Source organism: Caretta caretta, chromosome 3 (assembly GCF_965140235.1).
Source record: "Caretta caretta isolate rCarCar2 chromosome 3, rCarCar1.hap1, whole genome shotgun sequence".
NCBI classification, from domain to species: domain Eukaryota; kingdom Metazoa; phylum Chordata; order Testudines; family Cheloniidae; genus Caretta; species Caretta caretta.
Window position 1 is genome coordinate 46,865,678 of NC_134208.1, and position 21,794 is coordinate 46,887,471.

General features: G+C 39.7%; 1 protein-coding gene across 11 annotated transcripts in view; it reads left to right on the plus strand.

Moving 5' to 3' along the window:
• Nucleotides 1–21,794, plus strand: part of MLIP (muscular LMNA interacting protein) — a 179,377-nt gene that overhangs the window by 119,414 nt on the left and 38,169 nt on the right. For 7 of the 11 annotated variants that reach the window (XM_075126469.1, XM_075126463.1, XM_075126464.1 and 4 more), the window contains 2 exons: nt 3,551–3,676; nt 16,452–16,640. The exons of 1 other annotated variant lie outside the window; for it this stretch is intronic. In XM_075126469.1, coding sequence (XP_074982570.1) covers nt 3,551–3,676; nt 16,452–16,640 — 315 coding nt within the window. Of the gene's footprint in view, nt 1–3,550; nt 3,677–5,462; nt 6,205–12,213; nt 12,790–16,451; nt 16,641–21,794 lie in introns of those variants that run through there. 3 more of the 11 variants (XM_048845269.2, XM_075126468.1, XM_048845266.2) reach the window with 3 other exon arrangements.

The following is a 21,794-nucleotide window of genomic DNA, read 5'->3' on the forward strand; positions in this document are numbered from 1 at the left end:
ACATATATGAAATTGTCCAGACAGTCCTACAGTCGGTTGGCTAAGGCCCTGGATAAAATCTTATAATCAGAGCAGAGAACAGAAATAGGTCTCCAGTTCCATAAGTCACAGAGGTCCCCTTTTCTGTGCAGCAGGTTGATTGCTGCCCTGTGGCAACTGAGGGGCAGTGCTATCTCCTGGGCACACTCCAGCACCACTAGAAAAAAGTCAGGACTGATAAAATGCCAGAAATGCTTGTAAAATTAAAATGGCAGCCTACTGATGCCTGAGACTGCTGGATTGCACCAGAGAGCTCTTGTAGCGACAGCAAGGTGTCCAGACACTGCTTTTCCTCACCAGTCAGATGGGGTAACCCCTGGTGCAGCTCTTCCATTGCCAGGACATCACAGGCTTCAGGCGAGTACAGAGTACTGTAAAAAGAAAAAGCTGCTTTCTGGATCTCAGTAGGGTCAGCTGTCAGATGACCATTTGGCAGCCAGAGGCAAAAATCCTGCCCCTGCTCTGTAGACTTTTTCTCTAACCTGAAAAAGAGCCTTGGCAGGCTGGGTATACTGCTGGTAGAACATTTGGATCTGGACCTTCCCAACATTCCACTACTGTCTCAAGGACTCAGACAGGGGCTTGTGCTGCTGCCAATGCTTCCAAAACACAGCAAATAACTAATGGTGAAATTCAGGTCCTGTAACAATTTGGTATTAAAGCACCAGCGGGAAGCACAGGGAAGATGAGGGAGAGAAATATTGAGAGGCATCATGATGACCTGAGAAATGAGTGGGAGACATGGAAGACTGAACAAACATATTCATGCTGGCTTTCATGGTATAAAAGTGATCCAGTCTAGCCCCTAGCAGCACCATGGAGACTAGAAGGAGAGAGCCAAGCAGCAGAGAGCGACAATGGAAAGTGGAAGTATTTTGAGCAAAACAAGCCACGGGGAGGCCTATATATCTTGAACAATCCCTGCATGCTTCCTCACTTTTCTCAACAACTTCTTAAGATGGGAGTGTATCCTACCATCAACAACGATATCTCTCAAGCCAAGGGCAGCTGAATGAACAAAGTGTGGTAAATCAGGGAAACAGGCCTCAACCTCAACTCCCTGTTTCCCTTTAGTGCTATCTAAAATATCACTAATCTCTTCCACACAATGCCCACCTTTCATATCTAGCTGACTCACTGGAACATCAGGAACCAATGAGGAGTCACAGAGATCATCATCATCCTTTCATCTCCCTCAGACTCCACCAGCTCAGAAGAACATTGAGCTGCCATTGCAACACACTCATCATTCATGAAGGAGAGAGATTCAGTGGGGGCAGCTGGTATATCTATTTTCCCAAGAGGGCTAGGCCGCACCACCCCAGGCTGGGACCCAGTATCATCATTGCAGCATACAGGATTGGGGGCTTAAGGACTCACCAAACCAGGGGAAAACAGTAGCCCACTGGGAGCTCCAGGCATGGAGCTACCACCAAACACAATGTTATCCTCCTCCTCAGGGCACACTGCTTCATCCTCAGCCACTGGCAGCAGTTTTAGCCCTTTTAAACACAGTCTCGCATAAATCCATCTGGTCAGTCTGTTCTTCACCCCCATCTCTAGAACCCCTGTACTTGCTCTGCAGGAAGGTGCTCCTCAACTTCCAGGACTTGCTTCTGTAGAAGTACAGGTTATGGGGTCACAACAGAGGATTCCTCTGGGGAAGCGGGGGTCTGCTTTCTGGACAACAGCAGACCACATATGGCAAGGGAAGGGGGAAGATAGAATCTGGCAGTGCAGATGCAGGCGGTTTCCTGCTGGTCCCTTGATGTCCCAGCCCCCTCCCCAATATCCTGGGGTCCCACATTCTTACCAGGGACCCCCAAGCCAGCAGTGTGTGGGCAGGAACCCCTCAAATGACCAGGGTCACCACACAGGAAACATTTCATGTTTTCAGAGGTAGCAAACACTGTATAATCCACCCCTTCCACGTGGTGCTTTAAAACCAGGTTCAGGGGATGTTCAGGATAATTTAATGTAATAAATTCTTCACATCTGGGTTATTCCAGGCTAGCGGAATCATCCCACCAGCAGAAACTACCCTTCCCATAATGGGGGAGATCAGACACTCGTGTCTTATTGTGAAGGAAGGGGATGACATTGGAAACAACTACTTTATTAGCAGGAGCAAACAAGGGAAATGCTTGAACAAAAGACTCCCCAAACTGCTCCTTGACCAGGAAAATCACTATGGATTTGCTCATTCAAGAGGCAGATTTTATATGAGCACAGCCAATAACCTTACCTATACTCAGCAACGTGCCCTCCACAGTGCAGGAGGCAGCAGGCACACACCAAACCCCATTCTTGTGGGACAAACCACTAAACCCATCTGAAGTGGACTCCATGGAGAAAATCTCCTCACCCCCAAGGGAAAAAGGGAGGGAACCAACAACACCCGTAAAGGAAAGAAACAGCAAGTAACAAAACAAAAAACAAACATAGACTAACAGAAACCCAGCTAGTGCACACAGCACCTGCCAAACAGCCTCACTTGAGGCAGGGGAAGGAGAAAGAAGAGACAGATAGACTCCACAGTAGCCCACTGGTTAGGTAACTCCTCTGGAACATTGACAACCCAGGTTTAAAACTTTGCTCTGAATCAGGCAGAGCCGGGACTTAAACCTGAGTCTCCTACATCCAGGGTGAATGCTCTGCATGGAGAGAGTAAATCTTTTTCTCCCAACCACTGATGTAGAACAAATTTTGAAATTTTTCAAAAACTGGAATTATTGTTTTTCAGCCAGCTGTACTTTGTAGAGTAGACAATTACTTTTTTCCATTCATTTCTTCCTTTATTTCTCTCCAGTGACTGAAGGATGAATACGTTGAGATGTTAGTACTGAAAAGACTAATTACATTTGTGCAAAAATGGTTGTTTACTGCTGCTGTTCATAATGTGTTTCAAGTTCTTGGCTAGTATTCTGGGAAAGCTCCATACAATATTTGGCCAGAGTTTAAGTCTGTCATTTCTAAAAAGTGCTTTTTTACCATGCGTTGGTGAAAGTTATTAGTTAATATACTTGCATCATCTGTTGCCCTTCTTTACTATGTGGGGTTTTTTTCATTTTACGGTGTCTGTTTGAAAAGGCCACACTGGAATTTGCTGTCTGTAAACAGATGTGATTATACATAATCCATGACTTGATGAAGTTATTAGGATGCAGTTGAGCAGCTAGCAAGAGGTGGCAGAAACAATAGCTTGATAGGCAAGCTAGTTTCTGTCCTTTGGGTTGACAACAAATAGATCTTAATTAAGAGCTTCCTGTGACTGCAAAATCACAACTGGTGTCACCTTTCTCCATATTCTGAAACAAAAACAGGCCAGTCAAAGAGGAATTGAATGATTTTGGTCCTTGTATATTTTTTAAATGTCATATTTTGAAATATGGTAACTTCAATAAAACTGGAATTAGAATGTCCAGAAATAAATAACATTTTCTGTAATCTGGTACTACTTCAGGTTTTTAAATTTCTATTCTTTTCCCCCCTGTGCTTGCTATGGATCTAGACAAAGCCTGGTGTTATTCGTCCAGGGCCAGTGAAAACAAAAATCTTATTAAAAACAGAGGAGCCCTATCAACCAAACCCTTTCAAAAAATACCTTGAAGAAACCAGAGATCCAGATATTGAGAAGGTGAGTGCTTTATTTAAACATCACCTCTGCCCCGCCCCCATTCCAAATTTGTAGTGGTTGTCAGTTTCCTCAGAAGATGATGAAGTTGAATCTTGGACTCTTGTTTATTTATGTGTATACATATTAAATAGCAGCAATATATACACTACTCTCCCATTTTATATTTAAACACTTTACTATTAAAACTGTATCAGCCCAGATGATGTTCCATTTTGTATTATCCAGTGGCTTAACTCCTTCTCTGTAGCTTTTAAAAGAGGGGGAAATAGCCTGTATATGAATATACAGCCTGTATATTAATGAATTTTGATCCTGGTCATTCTGTAACATCTGTATGTAATTTTTTAAGACATGGACTCATTAGGACTAGAAGGCTTTGTAACCTTATACAGAACCATCTACCGGCAAGTTATTGTGTCCTGATACAAAGCTTAACGTAGACCAGAACTGCATGATTAAATAACCAGCCCCTATTTTTGATAATTTGTTATCCATGTCAATTTAAAATCAAATTTTGCTTCCAGTATCAAACATACCACTTTGTGTAATGTCTTTAAGAACATCCTGTAGGGTCATTAAGAGCACCTTGTAGTGATAATACAGTATTTTTCATTTCTGAGCGATTTACTGACTTGGTCAGCCACTATCTCAAAGCAACTATATGTATGCAAATCTATCAATCTATATAGGTAAATATGTGTTTGTGTGTATTACTTTGAATTAAAACCTTTACCACAATATGTAATTAAATTCCTGGAGAAGCTTCCAATTAATTTACACAGTATGTTGTGAATCATCCATCTGGTAGGTAGTAGAGGATCACAATGCTGAGCAGTTCTCTTGCCAGACGAAATGTGAACAAGGCACCTTTATAATTAAATTCTCACTAGCTCTGGGGCCTTCTAATCACATTTTAATCACTTTAGCAACAAAAAAGTAATAATTTTAAAAGCTTTGTTGTTAAATACACTTAAAAAGAAAGACTTTTATTTTAACTGTCTCCCTCCCCACAGGGGCCAAATTCTACTCTCATTTGCACTAGGTCGGCTTCATTGACTTTCCCAATAGAGTTGAACTGGTGTAAATCAGAGCTAAGTCTGGCCTATTGTCTGTAATATACCAATGGGCTCCAACATCCTCTGCATGTGTTATCATAAATGCTTCTTTATAAAATATAGAGTTTGGCTCTAGAGCTGGATGACCATGTGTCAAGGTTTCTTCCCCACTCTGAATTCTAGGGTACAGATGTGAGGACCTGTACAAAAACCCTCCTAAGCTTATTTTTACCAGCTTAGGTTAAAACTTCCCCAAGGTACAAACTATTTTACCTTCTTCCCTTGGACTTTATTGCTGCCACCACCAAGCGTCTAACAATTATATAACAGGGAAAGAGCCCGCTTGGAAATGTCCTTCCCCCAAAATCCTCCCAAACCCTACACCCCCTTTCTTGGTGAAGGCTTGATAAAAATCCTCACCAATTTGCATAGGTGAACACAGATCCAAACCCTTGGATCGTAAGAACAATGAAAAAGCAATCAGGTTCTTAAAAGAAGAATTTTAATTGAAGAAAAAGTAGAAGAATCACCTCTGTAAAATCAGGATGGTAAATACCTTACAGGATAATCAGATTCAAAACACAGAGAATCCCTCTAGGCAAAACCTTAAGTTACAAAAAGACACAAAACCAGGAATATACATTCCGTTCAGCACAACTTATTTTATCAGCCATTTAAACAAAACAGAATCTAACACATATCTAACTAGATTGCTTATTAACCCTTTACAGGAGTTCTGACCTGCATTCCTGCTCTGGTCCCTGCAAAAGCAACACACAGACCGAGAGAACCTTTGTTTCTCCCCCCTCCAGCTTTGAAAGTATCTTGTCTCCTCATTGGTCATTTTGCTCAGGTGCCAGCGAGGTTATCCTAGCTTCTTAACCCTTTACAGGTGAAAGGGTTTTTCCTCTGGCCAGGAGAGATTTAAAGGTGTTTACCCTTCCCTTTATATTTATGACACCATGGCAAATAACAACACTTGGAACTTGAATCAACGTTGTGATGCTGTTGCAAAAAAAGCAAATGAAGTTTTGCATTGCTTTAACAGCAGCATAGCATGCAAATCACAGAAATGATAGTACTGCTTTACTCAGTGCTGGTTAGGTCTTAGCAGGAGTATTGTGTCCTATTTTGGTTACTGCTATATAGAAAGGATGTAGAGAAACTAAAAAGGATCCAGAAGCAAGCAACAAAGAGGATCAAAGGGATGAAATGCAAGCCACATGAGCAAAGGCTGAAGGAATTGGGTATGTTTAGTATGGAAAAGCGGAGATTAAGGGGGAACATGGTAGCGGTCTTCAAATACTTGAAAGGCTGCCATAAAAAAGATGGAGAAAAATTGTTCTCTTTTGTCACAGAGGGCAGGACAAGAGGCAATGGGTTCAAGCTACAGCATAGCCGTTTTAAATTAAATCTCAGGAAAAACTTCCTAACTGTAAGAACAGTAGGACAATAGAGCAGACTGCCTAGGGAAGTCATGGAATCTCCTTCACTGACAGTTTTCAAAGAGAGTTTGGATAGCCATCCGTCTCGGATGGTTTAGATACAACAAATCCTGCCTCTTGATAGAGGGTGACTAGATAACCCTTGCAGTCCTTTCTAAGCCCATGGTTCTATGATTCTAGATCTGGGTAAGAAACTGTTTTCCTTACCCACAAACATTTTTGAGATTTCAAAAATTTTCCTGTTCCACATTGGGATGAAATTGAGTCCTTTGAAAAAAATTAATAAAAAATGAGAGAAAGTGGGAGAGGCAGATCCACCCTAGAATAGTCAGGTGGTTAGCCACTCACATGGGATGTGGGAAATGCAGCTTCAGATCTCTGTCTAACCACATACAAGGTAAGTGCCCTAACCGCAAGGCTATAGAGTCAAGTTTCTGTCAGTGGCCCACTGAATATTTAAAAAATTATACGTAGTAGAACAGGTCCACGAAGAGAGATTGAGAGAGATACATGCCAGAATTGTCTGATGGTCAGAGCACTCACCTGGAATATAAGAGAATCAAGCAGAGTAGTGACATGAACTTGGTTCTCCCACATGAGTGCCCGAACCATCTTGCTACTCTGGGATGAGTCTCTGACTCTCTCTCTCCCCAACCGCATCCCTCCCCCCACCCATGCTGGTTTTGACCAGAAATTTCATCTTGGACCTGAAAAGGTGTCAATTAAACTTTCATATTTCTGCAAAAAGCTTTGTTTTGATGAATTAGTGTTTTCTGAAAAAAAACCCGTGTGTTATAAAATTTCCAACAAGCTCTTCTCAGCACAGTATCTTATGTAGTGACTAGCTGAATATTCCTGACTGTTTTATTACCATTTATTTAAAAGGCTAAATGCCCTTATGTATAGGAGTAAGTTTGTAGGGTCCGATTTTTCCTTGTTTCTCTGTGGGCATCAATTGATGTCAATGGCAAAACTCTCAATTTAAATTTATTACTCTGTAGCTTATCCTTTAATCTGCTTTCTTTCTCTACTTTAAACCTCAGCCAATCATTTTGATCTTAATATTAGAATTATCTTATATATGTACAAAGGCTCTATTGTGCCTATAGGCTGAGGCCCATTGGATGCTAAGATGGTTAGTTGCAGAGAGGAACACATGCTTCCCTTTACTGGTTGACCTTAAGGTTGATCACAACCAACTACCACAGTTTTAAACATCACAATCTCTGCCATCCCTCGGTGCTAAGCCGTGTTTTAAACATGTTAATGAACATATATTAGCAAACATGTTTGCGAACCACACTTCATTTTCCTAGGCTGGACAGGGCCATGAGATGCATTGGCTTTATCAGACTAGGAGGAGTGGGGAGGATTAGCTAACCTAACCTTGACTACATTTCCTAGTCTAAGGGTATGTCTATACTACCTGCTGGATTGGTGGGCAGCGATCGATCCATTGGGGGTCGATTTGTTGTGTCTAAACCATCCAAGATGGATGGCTATCCAAACTCTCTAGAATCATACCCAGATCTAGAATCCTAGAACCATGAGCTTAGAAAGGACTGCAAGGGTCATCTAGTCACCCTCTGTCAAGAGGCAGGATTTGTTGTGTCTAAACCATCCAAGACGGATGGCTATCCAAACTCTCTTTGAAAACCTCCAGTGAAGGAGATTCCACGACTTCCCTAGGCAGTCTGCTCTATTGTCCTACAAGTCTAGATGCGATAAATCGACCCCGAGCACTCTTCCATCAACTCCGGTACTCCACTGGAGCGAGAGGCGTAGGTGGAGTCGACGCGGGAGCACCAGCAGTTGACTCACAGCAGTGAGGACACCGTGGTGAGTAGATCTAAGTACGTTGACTTGAGCTACGTTATTCACGTAGCTGAAGTTGCATAACTTAGATCGATCCCCCCGTGCCCCAGTGTAGACCAGGCCTTAGTCAGTGGCTCTCAATCTTTTCAGGTTGGCTACTCCTTATTCAAAGTCAAAAATTTTCATGGTCCCCTTACATTTTCTATCACAGTAAGAGTAAAAATTGTATCAATGATAACAATAAGCACATATAATTTATTTGTGTGTGTTTTGAGTTTGACAGAGAATATTTGTCCTTGAATGATAAGGGTGTGTGGGCAGTCAGTTTACTTTAGATTGTACTAAAATATTCAGCATCCCATGTTTCCCTTGACTGCCTTTGTTACCCCTCAGCAAGCCACTGATTGAAAAATACCGATCTAAACAAAGCGAAGGGGACCTTGCTGAACAAGAGGTGTAATTTACCCCTCCCCTCATCTGATTGATTAATTTGATCTAGTGCAGTGGGTGTTTTGTTGATGAAGTAACAATGCAGTCTCCAAGCTCTGTACCTTGAAATAAAGACAAGTTGGACTTCATATCTCTGTTCAGCAGTCTTTCTTATATTTGAGGTTTATTATGGAGATAAACAAATTTATGTCATTTAGGGAATTATATGTGGACATAACTCCAATTTGTGATTATGTATACTTTGGTGTGTTCCAGGGCTGTCAAGCGATTAAAAAAATTAATCGCGATTAATCGCACTGTTAAATAATAATAGAATACCATTTATTTTAAATATTTTTGGATGTGTTCTACATTTTAAAATATATTGATTTCAATTTTAACACAATACAAAGTGATCAGTACTCACTTTATATTTATTTTTTATTACAAATATTTGCACTGTAAAAAACAAAAGATCTAGTAATTTTCAATTCACCTAATACAAGTACTATAGTGCAATCTCTTTATTGTGAAAGTTGAACTTAAAAATGTAGAATTATGTACAAAAATATAACTGCATTCAAAAATAAAATAATGTAAAACTTCAGAACCTACAAGTCCATTCAGTCCTATTTCTTGTTCAGCCAATCGTGCAGACAAACAAGTTTGTTTACATTTGCAGGAGATAATGCTGTCCACCTCTTGTTCACAATGTCATCTGAAAGTGAGAACAGGTGTTCTCATGGCATTTTTGGGGCTGGTGTTGCAAGATATTTACATGCCAGATGCGGTAGAGATTCATATGTCCCTTCATGCTTCAACCACAATTCCAGGGGACATGCATCCATGCTGATGACGGGTTCTGCTTGATGTTAATCCAAAGCAGTGTGGATCGATGCATGTTCATTTTCATCATCAGAGTTAGATGCCACCAGGAGAAGGTCCATTTTCTTTTTTGGTGGTTCAGGTTCTGTAGTTTACACATCGGAGTGTTGATCTTTTAAGACTTCTGAAAGCATGCTCCACACCTCGTCCCTCTGAGATTTTGGAAGGCACTTCAGATTTTTAAACCTTGGGTTGAGTGCTGTAGCTATCTTTAGAAAGCTAACATTGGTACCTTCTCTGTGTTTTGTCAAATCCGCAGCGAAAGTGTTCTTAAAATGAACATGTGCTGAGTCATCATCCGAGTCTATTATAACATGAAATATATGGCAGAATGCAGGTAAAAGAGTTGGAGACATACAATTCTTCCCCTAGGAGTTCAGTCACAAATTTAATTAACACATTATTTTTTTAACAAATGTCATCTGCAGGGAATCATGTCCTCTGGACTGGTGGCCAAAGCATGAAGGGGCATATGAATGTTTAGCATATCTGGCACGTAAATACCTTGAAATGCCAGCTACAAAAGTCCCATGCGAATGCTTGTTCTCACTTTATGGTGACATTGTAAATAAGTTGTGGGCAGCATTATGCTGCGTAAATATAAACAAACTTGTTTGTCTTAGCGATTGGCTGAACGAGAAGAAGGACTGAGTGGACTTATAGGCTCCAATGTTTTGCATTGCTTTGTTTTCGAGTGTAATTATGTAACAAAAAAAATCTACCTTTGTAAATTGCACTTTCATGATAAGGAGATTGCACTACAGTACTTGTATGAGGTGAATTGAAAAATACTCTTCTTTTGTTTATCATTTTTACAGTGCAAATATTTGTAATAAAAATAATAATATAAAGTGAGCCATGTACACTTTGTATTCTGTGTTGTAATTGAAATCAATATATTCGAAAAAGTAGAAAAACATCCAAAATATTTAATAAATTTCAATTGGTATTCTATTTAACAATGTGATTAAAACTGCAATTAATCACGATTAATTTTTTAATCACAATTACTTTTTTTGAGTTAATTGTGTGAGTTAACTGCAATTAATTGACAGCCCTAATGTGTACATATGCTTGCTGCTGTTTATAGGCATATCTCAAATCAAAATAAGTACAGTTTAAAATATAGAATCATTTCTATTGAATTTTTGTTTTATTTACAAAATTATTAAACAGTTTCCCAGATTTAAGCTACATGAGTCAAATGTTCATAAGCTTTCTGTTTTGAACTAACTTTCAATAGGAGTTTTACTGTTGCATTCAATCGGAGCAAAGTTAGGCTAATGCTGAGCATATTTCAAAATCCTACCCTTTATATAGAATATATTTGTAGGCCTTCTGAGTCATCAATTTATGTGATGGCTGGTTGCATCTGGTTCCAAAAGTTATTTTGCACGATGTAGAGTCATACAATATCATTAATGCATTAATTAAATCATTAATTATCTTTGTTATATCACTAAGTTGGGACATTTTTAGTTGTTTTTAAAAAATAAACCGAATTTTAGAGATACGTTCAGGATTCTCTGATCCTACATCACAGAAACCAAACTATATCTGTGTGCAATGTTTTGCAGATTGCTAAGTAATATACGTTTGCACTAATATTACAGAAGTTTGGGGAAACTAACAAAACTGTATAATAATATGGGTGTTTGACAAAAGCCAAAATAAAACTAAAGCAAAACCAAATGATCAAAGTTCTCTTCTAATAAATAGACTACTGAATTCACCAGAAGGAAAAGGCTATATTTCATGATGAATGTTAAATTTGGCTTTCCCTATGTAAAAGAAAATTTCAGTTTATTTTAATGGATGATAAAATGAACATATTAATCATGACATATGGAATACCATAAGTCTACTGTAAAAGACTTGTAATTTTACAGGGATCTTTAATTGTGAAGTGTTTATTTTTTGAAATGGGGAAGGGGTTGGTGGTCATACGTGTAAAGGAAACATAATTCAGGAATGTCATAGTATAGTGAATGAGTATCCGATCCTCAGCTGGTGTCAATTGCCATATCTCTACTGGAGTTCATGAATGAATCAGAAGAACACCACTTATCCAGTATGAATTTTCAGACAAATAGTCACTTGAGCCAAAATTTGTAATTTTGGGGGGATTTACAGATATTTTCATGAAAATCCAGAGTTGGCTGACTACATATGAATAACTTTTACCCCTGTAATGTAGTGAACTGAATTTAGTACATTTTTTCAATAAAGTATTTGAGATTTTATTTTTAGATTTCAACCACTGCTACTTGTACAGATTCACAGGATTGCTCTTTGATGTAAGCAGCTCATCTAGCTGTAAAACTTGACCATCTCACACTTTTATTTCTCCATGGCTGCTAAAATATGATTGAAATCCCATATTTATTTCCTCACATTTTTTCATGTGTGGTACTTCTCTTAATGTCCTTACCAGTGGAGCCTTTGATTCATTTCACTTTTTTACTTGCCGTCGCAATAGTTAAATAGCCTTTTGCACAGTGATGTTGACGATTATTTTTGCTTGCTCAAATCTTTGACACACCATACAATTTCTTAGGGGAGACAGACAGAATCCTGCAACATTATGTCTGATGTAATTGAAAACAAAGATTTTTTACTGTCTCCATCTTTCCCCCTTTTTCATGGAAATTGGGGCTTTGGAAATCTTTAACTTCCTTTTAAAAAAAGTTCATATTTCTGTTCTTTCTCTTTTTTTATTCCTTCCCTGTCCTTACAATATCACAGTCTCCGCACATTTCCCTTTCCAAGTCATGTTGCCAACATTCTCTTTCACATACATAAAACAAAGAGAGGAATTCCTTGACGTGATAAACTTAAGAGCAGATTGAGTAGCTGATGTTCTAAACAGTGCCAATTGTATTTACTCTTCTCTTCTGATTTTTCTTAGACATCTGCATTACCTTCTTCCCTTTCCTGTCATGCCTCCCCGTTTGACACTGAGCACTGGTGATCATGTGGGTGACATTCAGTTTGAGACCTAGTGATGCAGCCACCTGTATTTGGTGATCTTCAGCTCCACCACACCCTGTGTGGATCTCATAATTTGCATGGCAGAGAGTAGTTTTTCACTTATTATGGGACAGGCAAAACTGCTCCATATGGAAAATATCTTTGTCCTTACAAAAAAAATATTAAAATTTGCTTTTAAGTTCAGAATTTTTCATGCAGCTCTTCACATGTGTTTTTGCATTATTCATCTTCTACCTTTACCCAAGATTCGTCATTTGTAGGATCATATTATGTAAAGTAGGAAAATAATATTTTGTTGTGCTTTGAATGAAATTGCAATGTTGAAATGGTGTGCTGATCATTTTTTGAGGCTAAATTAAATGGAGTTCCTTAGTTTGTTAAGATTCCTCTGGAAAAGATGTAGAATTATACAAATAGATGGAGCTCTTTTTATCAATGTTTTGGTCCTGCCTGTCTGCCTATGTGCCAATAAAATGCATATATTCAGGGAAAACATTGATTTTATTTTGGCTTTTTCTTGTAATGGCTCATACTGATTTTCTGTTTTTCTGAGGAGAAGTGTAGCTTTTAGCAGTGACCATTCACTGAAGTTATTATTATCACTTATCTATTTAATCAATGAATGTACCATGAAGTTACCTTTCTCCTTCTGAAAATGCATTATATTTTCAGCAATAAAGGTAGATTTTAATATTTTTATGGGGCTGGTTAATTATGGAAACATTGAGGTTCAGTGCCTACATTTTCAGGGCCTTTAAGCATTTAAGAATGCTATATGCCCATTAAATGGATGAATAAGTTTTTGATGGTTCAAAAGAATACCATAATTTTTAGCATTTTCCTCATCATGGGAATAGACTTTGTTCTTTGACTGGTACATTTTAATGATGATTCTGCAAGGCTGCTTTAAAGGATATATTTGCTAGTGGAGAGTGTGCATTATTTACAGTAAATAATTTCTACAAATGCTAATGAATGACTGACTCAATTTTCATGAAAGTATCAAATGATAGATTTTGTGTCTTGTGGATGCTAAGACCTTTGTGGGTATAAGGAGTTGGTTAACATCATGTCTTATGCAGCTGTTCAAGTACTCCCTTTATTTTGTTCATCTATGGATATGTATTATTCACTTGCATGATTTAGAATTAGGGCTGTCGATTAATCGCAGTTAACTCATGTGACTAATTCAACAAAATTAATCATGATTAAAAAAGTTAATCACAATTAATCACAGCTTTAATTGCACTGTTAAACAATAGAATACCAATTGAAATTTATTAAATATTTGCAGATGTTTTCCTACATTTTCAAATATATTGATTTCAATTACAACGCAGAATACAAAGTGTACAGTGCTCCCTTTATATAATTTTTGATTACAAATGTTTGTACTGTAAAAATGATAAAAGAAATAGTATTTTTCAATTCACCTCATACAAGTACTGTAGTGTATTCTCTTTATCAAGAAAGTGCAACTTACAAATGTACATTTTTTGTTACATAATTGCACTCCAAAACAAAACAATGTAAAACTGTAGAGCCTACAAGTCCACTCAGTCCTACTTCTTGTTCAGCCAATTGCTAAGACAAACAAGTTTGTTTACATTTACAGGAGATAATGCTGCCTCTTTATTTACAATATCACCTGAAAGTGAGAACAGGTGTTCTTATGACACTTTTGTAGCTGGCATTGCAAGGTATTTATGTGCCAGATATGCTAAACATTTGTATGCCTCTTTATGCTGTGGTCATCATTCCAGAGAACGTGCTTCCAATTAAATTTGTGACTGAACTTCTTGGGGGGAGAATTGTATGTCCCCTGCTCTGTTTTACCCGCATTCTGCCATATATTTCGTGTTATAGCAGTCTGGAATGATGAGCTAGCACATGTTGTTGGTTTTAAGAACACTTTCACTGAAGATTTGACAAAATGCAAAGAAGTTACTAATGTGAAATTTCTAAAGCTACAGCACTCAATCCACGGTTTAAGAATCTGAAGTGCCTTCCAAATATGAGTGGGACGAGGTGTGGAGCTTGCTTTCAGAAGTCTAAAAAGACCAACACTCTGATGTGGAAACTACAGAACCCGAACCACCAAAAAAGAAAATTAACTGTCTGCTGGTGGCATCTGACTCAGATGATGAAAATGAACATGTGTTGGTCCATACTGCTTTGGATCATTATCGAGCAGAACCTGTCATCAGCATGGACACGTCCTCTGGAATGGTGGTTGAAACATGAAGGGACATATGAAGCTTTAGCACATCTGGCACATAAATATCTTGAAACACTGGCTATAGCAAAGCCATGCAAACGCCTGTTCCTACTTTCAGGTGGTGATGTAAACAAGAAGTGGGCAGCATTATCTCCCCTATATGTGAATACACTTGTTTGTCTGAGCGATGGGCTGAACAAGAAGTAGGACTGAGTGGACTTGTAGGCTCTAAAGATTTACATTGTTTTGTTTTTGAACGCAGTTATTTTTGTACATAATTCTACATTTGTAAGTTCAACCTTCATGATAAAGAGATTGCACTACAGTTGTAATGGAGGAATTGAAAAATACTATTTCTTTTATCATTTTTACAGTACAAACATTTGTAATCAAAAATAAATATAAAGTGAGCACTGTACACTTTGTATTCTGTGTTGTAATTGAAATCAATATATTTGAAAATGTAGAAAACACTCAAAAATTTAAATAAATGGTGTTCTATTATTGTTTAACAGCACGATTAATTGTGTGATTAATTTTTTTAATCGCTTGACAGCCCTAGTAGGAATGAAAACAGGATAGGGTCATTTTCCTTTCTTTTTTTTCCTCCATACAGCAAGTATGAAGTGGAGCATGATCTCATAATAACATTAATCTGTGGAGATCCCCCACTGAAACGAACACCATAAAATAAAATTAAATTATTTTAAATTAGGTTGAAAATTTGAATGACTAATATAATTTTCATACTACTCTTAATGTGCTGCCTTCCACTGGAGGATTGAATTCTGATGGTTTTTCTTTTGAAAATATAATGTACCAACAACAAATTGATAATGGGGTCCTAGAGAACTGTGAGCATTTGCAGCTCTTTATAAGTAAGACTATTAAGAATAAGAGTAGTCCTATTCTTTATCTTTAAAAGTAAACCCATTTGGAACAATGCAGAACCAGAGAGGAATGAAACTTAATTTGAAACAGAGCCAAGAGGAACATTTGTCCAAACTTTGTGTCACTGATGGAATAGGGATTCTTTTGAAGAACAGCAGCATGCAGTGTTGGTGAACACTGATATCTGTCAGGTGTCTATTTCCTTCTACCTTTCTGACTTTTTTTTCTATTGGGTCCATTCCACTTGTTTTCTATACTCAGTATATCTATGGCCTTACATTATATATGTGAATAGTATATTATCTCACCCTGGAGCTGATTGCTACAATTATAAAGAATCCTGTTATATGGCATCTCCAGACACTATAAATGGGAGAGCTTTGTTGGCTAAATTGAGCTCCCAGCTCATTAACTAGACTGGAAATTGGGGAGAGAAGCAGAAGAGATTTGGATTTATCAAAGCAGAGGCAAAACATGATTGAGATTTTGCCAGAAAAGCATAGCCCCCTGCCCATCTCTAACCTTTATTAAAAATGTTTGGAGAATCATTTCAAGTGATCTTAAATGTGTCAGCTGCAAAGAGCTTGTAAAATCCATTTTCTGACTTATTGATAACTCTAAAAAGCTGAAAGCGTTGAGGAGGGAAGTTTCATGTGCATGTACCTTCCCTAATGTAATTACTAAACATTCAGAATAAAATGGATGGAAAGTTTTTGTGTATGCTTTAAATTTATTATATTACCTAATATAAATGTGGTTAACTCTAACTTTTCTCTTGTGTAATAAATCAGTCACATTTAGAAATAAAAACATCACAGGATTTGTCAAATATTGTTTGTTTACTGAGCACTTCTGCTACCAAAGCATCCCGCCACAAAAAGTTACCAGACTATTTAGGCTTTGTATTCTGGCCCAAACTCCGGCCTTGGTTACACCGGTGCAATCATATTAACATCAATGGAGTAACCAAGAAGACAATTTGCCTTTCTGCACCAGGCTTCTTTTGTCCACTAATCAAACTCTTTATATGCTTTTCTTCTCTCTAGGACAATGCTCCCCTCCATCCTCTATATCCGACTAAATTGATCCCTCCAACTAAGTCCCCATTACATCCACAGTCCATCTGCCATGCTGACTGTCTAACCCCCGGGCCCTTCAGTCATTTGTCTTCCATCTTATGTGATGTTCATGAGAGTTCTTATAGGCCTTACAGTCGCAACGCTTTGTATAATAAGGTGAGCCTTCCGTGCTGCTATTGTCTTGTGTTATGTCTGATGTAATTCAGCATTCTTCTGCCGCACTGGAAAATAAATTTTACAAGTGGATGGAGTTCAGTTGTGGCTTTAGACCACATCCCTACATTGGGAGAGGTGAGATGCCCAACAGATGCTCTGGGAGATGTTGTGCCACAGACAGACATAATATCTCCTGGAGCTTCAGGGGATAATGGCTATATCATGGCCCTTTCACATTGCAGAACTTGTGCTCCATTCCCCTCCCCCAAGAACTTATTTTGCCAGCCTTTGTGTGTGTGTGTGTGTGGTGGGAGGAAAGGTCAGATCCTGACTTCCCCTCTCCATCTCCTTTAAAGCTGCTAGTTCTACTGTAGGAGCAAGGCTCACACAATCCTTGCACCCCGGGACTATGACCCAAATTCTGTAAACATTTACTGGTGCTTAACTTCCCTTAATCAAGGAGTCCCATTAAAGTCCATGATCTTAAAGCTAACTAGTGAGTATTTGCTGCATTGGCACTTACGATTGTGCCCAGCTCCTGTTTTGGGGGCATTTATGTGGGAAGAAAGCCCCAGAACCTCAAAGGTATTTAGGTGCTTAACTCTCATTGAAATTGATGGCAGTTAAATGTCTAAATACCTCTGAATATCTAAGATGAAGCTTCTTACTCCCTCTCACCTTCTCATTTACTTTGATGGAATTAGACAAAATCTGGCCAAAAGGCTTAACCCAATATGACATGAAAGTTAATCTTATCTTTGCCCTGAGAAATGCAGTCTGCATTTCTTTAGAAGTGATTTGATGAAAAGAGCCTTTGGGGGCTGTTTCTTTATGCTGTATCACAATTTCTTCTTCAGGGGAAATTAAAATCTTGAGATTCCCATAAACATTATTGGTGATTGTTTGTTCACTTAGTTAGATTTATATAAGCTTTAAAAAAACACAATATGAAAATGTGCTAATCTAAGTTTTGCTCAGACATTTTTACTTACTCAGTAATTTACAGTGAGATATTTTCAAGGTTGCCCCTTCATAAGGGGACAATTTTAATGACTAGTTCATACAGCCAAAAGGATTTTGGAGGATTGGGCCAAAAGAAATCTGATGGTGTTCAACAAGGATAAGTGCAGAGTCCTGCACTTAGGAAGGAAGAATCCCAGGCACTGCTACAGGTTGTGGACTGACTGGCTAAGTGGCAGTTCTGCAAAAAAGGGGACCTGGGGATTACAGTGGACAAGAAGCTGGATATGAATCACCAGTGTGCCCTTGTTGCCAAGAAAGCTAACGGCATATTGGGCTGCATTAGTAGGAGCATTGCCAGCAGATTGAGGGAAGTGATTAGTCCCCTCTATTCAGCACTCGTGAGGCCATATCTGGAGTATTGCATCCAGTTTTGGGCCCTACACTACAAGAAGGATGTGGAAAAATTGGGAAAGAGTCCAGCGAAGGGCAACAAAAATGATTAGGGGACTGGAACACATGAGTTATGAGGAGAGGCTGAGGGAACTGGGATTGTTTAGTCTGTGGAAGAGAAGAATGAGGGGGGATTTGATAGTTGCTTTCAACAACCTGAAGGGGGTTCCAAAGAGCATGGAGCTAGGCTGTTCTCAGTGGTGGCAGATGGCAGAACAAGGAGCAATGGTCTCAAGTTGCAGTGGGGAAGGTCTAGGTTGGATATTAGGAAAAACTATTTCACTAGGAGGGTAGTGAAGCACTGGAATGGGTTACCTTGGGAGGTGGTGGAATCTCCATCCTTAGAGGTTTTTAAAGCCTGGCTTGACAAAGCCCTGGCTGGGATGATTTAGTTGGGGATTGGTCCTGCTTTGAGCAGGGGGTTGGACTAGATGACCTCCTGAGGTCTCTTCCAAGAGCAAGCAGCTTCATTGAGCACCTCCATTCTTGTTGGATACTTGCTATTATAGACTTCCTCGTTTCTCATTATTTCCTTCACTTAAGAACATAGTACAGAGTCTATTATTCCCCCTTAATTTCTATGGCAGATGGAATTTTCTAACTTAGCACAAAGATCCAAACTGCAATTGTTACCTAATTAACAAAAAAAGAAAAGAAAATTAGGCCTCATATTGCCTTTTAACACCTCATGAGTTCAAAGGATTTCAAAATAGAGCAGATGAGCAGGATTTCAAAATAGCTGTTGCCACCTGTTCGCATTTTACCTGTTTTGCCGCAAGCTTACTCTGCAGATAGTGTATAAAATTACAGAGCATAATGTGTTGTAACAGACAAGGATTTACTTTATACAAGATGGGCAGTAGCTATTAATGTAGAGCAACATTTTCAAAGTTTGGTGACCAAAGTTAGGTTTCTACATCTATTTTTAGGCAGCTGAATAAAAGTGGCCTAATTTTCAAAGGCGCTGAACACCGACAGCTCCTAGGGTACAACTATACGGCCCAAGCCAGTGAGCCTCTCTGCGTGGGTCAACAGTCTTGGGCTAATGCAGTTCACACTACCGTGCTAAAAATAGCGGTGTAGACATTGGAACTTGGGCTGGAGTTCAGGCACTGAAGACTAGGATAGGGGGTGGACTTCAGATCCCCTGCTCCAGCCTGAGCTGCAACTCCAAAGTGCTGTCTACACAGCCATTTTTAGTGTGGTAGCATGAGCCCAAGTTTGTTGACCAGGGCTGTAAGGCTAGCTGCTGTTGGTCTGGGCTATCTAGACATATCCTATATGACTTATTGGGATTTGTGGATTCTCAGCCTTTCTGAAAATCAGGCCACTTGTAATTGAGTGCCTAATTATGGCCTTAGAAATGTAACGGTAGGTATCCAGGTTTGACAATATTGGGCATATGCTGTATTTAGAAATTTTCCTATTAGTGTCAGTTTCCTGAGTCACCAACACACATACATTACACATTTTTATTTTTTACATTTTGAATTTAAATAAATCAGCATATACCTAGCAACAGGAATATGGTAAAAATGTAAACTAAAAGGAAAATATCAAATCTACACTGAAAGGTATGATTTGAGAATCTGTCTAGACTGTCCGTCTTAGGTACGATCTAGGGATGGATCCTGGCCCCCCTGCAGGAGAATATCCCACAGGCATAAAGCTAGCAGACAAAGTAGAGCCAGCTTCTATGCCAGCTGCCTTAACCACCTTGGGTAGGGTGTGTGACAGACAAGGTGGAGAAGAGTTCTATTATACAAGTTTCCATTTGTCTCAGGTCCCTTGTGGTGGCTCAGCTAAGGATACTTCTTGAACTAACTCCTTTGTGACAGGTTTCAGAGTGGTAGCTGTGTTAGTCTGTATCAGCAAAAACAACGAGGATTCCTCTGATGAAGTGGGTTTTAGCCCACTTATGCCCAAATAAATGTGTTAGTCTCTAAGGTGCCACAAGGACTCCTCGTTGTTTTAACTCCTTTGTGTGACTCAAGGCTAAGTTGAGAATAAGTTCTCCTCTAGTGTGTTCTAGAACTACCTGTCCAAAGAAGCAATCACTGAGTTATGTCTACACTATGAAATTAGGTCGATTTTATAGAAGTCAATTTTTAGAAATCAATTTTATACAGTCGATTGTGTATGTCCCCACTAAGCGCATTAAGGGTATGTCTACACTACGAAATTAGGTCGAATTTATAGAATTCGGTTTTTTAGAAATCAGCTTTATATATTCGAGTGTGTGTGTCCCCACAGAAAATGCTCTAAGTGCATTAAGTGCATTAACTCGGTGGAGTGCTTCCACAGTACCGAGGCTAGAGTCGACTTCTGGAGCGTAGCTATCCCACAGTTCCCGCAGTCTCCGCTGCCCATTGGAATTCTGGGTTGAGATCCCAATGCCTGATGGGGCTAAAACATTGTCGTGAGTGGTTCTGGGTACATATCGTCAGGCCCCCATTCCCTCCCTCCCTCCGTGAAAACAAGGGCAGACAATCGTTTCATGCCTTTTTTCCTGAGTTACCTGTGCAGATGCCATACCACGGCAAGCATGGAGCCCGCTCAGCTCACTGTCACCGTATGTCTCCTGGGTGCTGGCAGACGCAGTACTGCATTGCTACACAGTAGCAGCAACCCCTTGCCTTGTGGCAGCAGACAGTGCAATACGACTGGTAGCCGTCATCGTCATGTCCGAGGTGCTCCTGGCCACATTGGCCAGGAGCGCCTGGGCAGACATGGACGCAGGGACTAAATTTGGAGTGACTTGATCAAGTCATTCTCTTTAGTCCTGCAGTCAGTCCTACTGAACCATCTTATGGTGAGCAGGCAGGCGCTTTAGAACCTGTCAATACTACTCCTAAGTAGCCAGAAATTGCTGGAAGCACTCTTTGTTCTCTCCTTTTCACAACAGTGCATCCACACAGGTTTTATAGATCTTTCTGGTCTATAGTAAGATTGGATCTGAAGATCAGCTCTCCCTCAGGGGGAGGGATAGCTCAGTGGTTTGAGCATTGGCCTGCTAAACCCGGGGTTGGGAGTTCAATCCTTGAGGGGGCCATTTGGGATCAGGGCAAAAATTGGGGATTGCTCTTGCTTTAAGCAGGGGGTTGGACTAGATGACCTCCTGAGGTCCCTTCCAACCCGGTATTCTATGATCAAACCAGGCTTCTAACGATAAGTCCCAAGAAAGAACTTTCTATGATCTATGATACGGATTGCTAGCAGTCGTACTGTAGCATCTTCTGCCAGGCAGGCAAGAGATGAGGATGGCTAGCAGTCCTACTGCACCGTCTTTTGCCGAGCAGCTATGAGATGTGGATGGCTTGCAGTCCTTCTGCACCATCTGCTGCCAGCCAAAGATGTAAAAGATAGATGGAGTGGATCAAAACAAGAAATAGACCAGATTTGTTTTGTACTCATTTGCTTCCCCACCTCCCCCGTCTAGGGGACTCATTCCTCTAGGTCACGCTGCAGTCACTCACAGGGAAGGTGCAGCGAGGTAAATCTAGCCATGTATCAATCAGAGGCCAGACTAACCTCCTTGTTCCAATAAGAACAATAACTTAGGTCCACCATTTCTTATTGGAACCCTCCGTGAAGTCCTGCCTGAAATACTCCTTGATGTAAAGCCACCCCCTTTGTTGATTTTAGCTCCCTGAAGCCAAACGTGTAAGCCATGTTGTCAGTCACCCCTCTCTCCGTCAGAGCAACGGCAGACAATCATTCCGCGCCTTTTTTCTGTGCGGA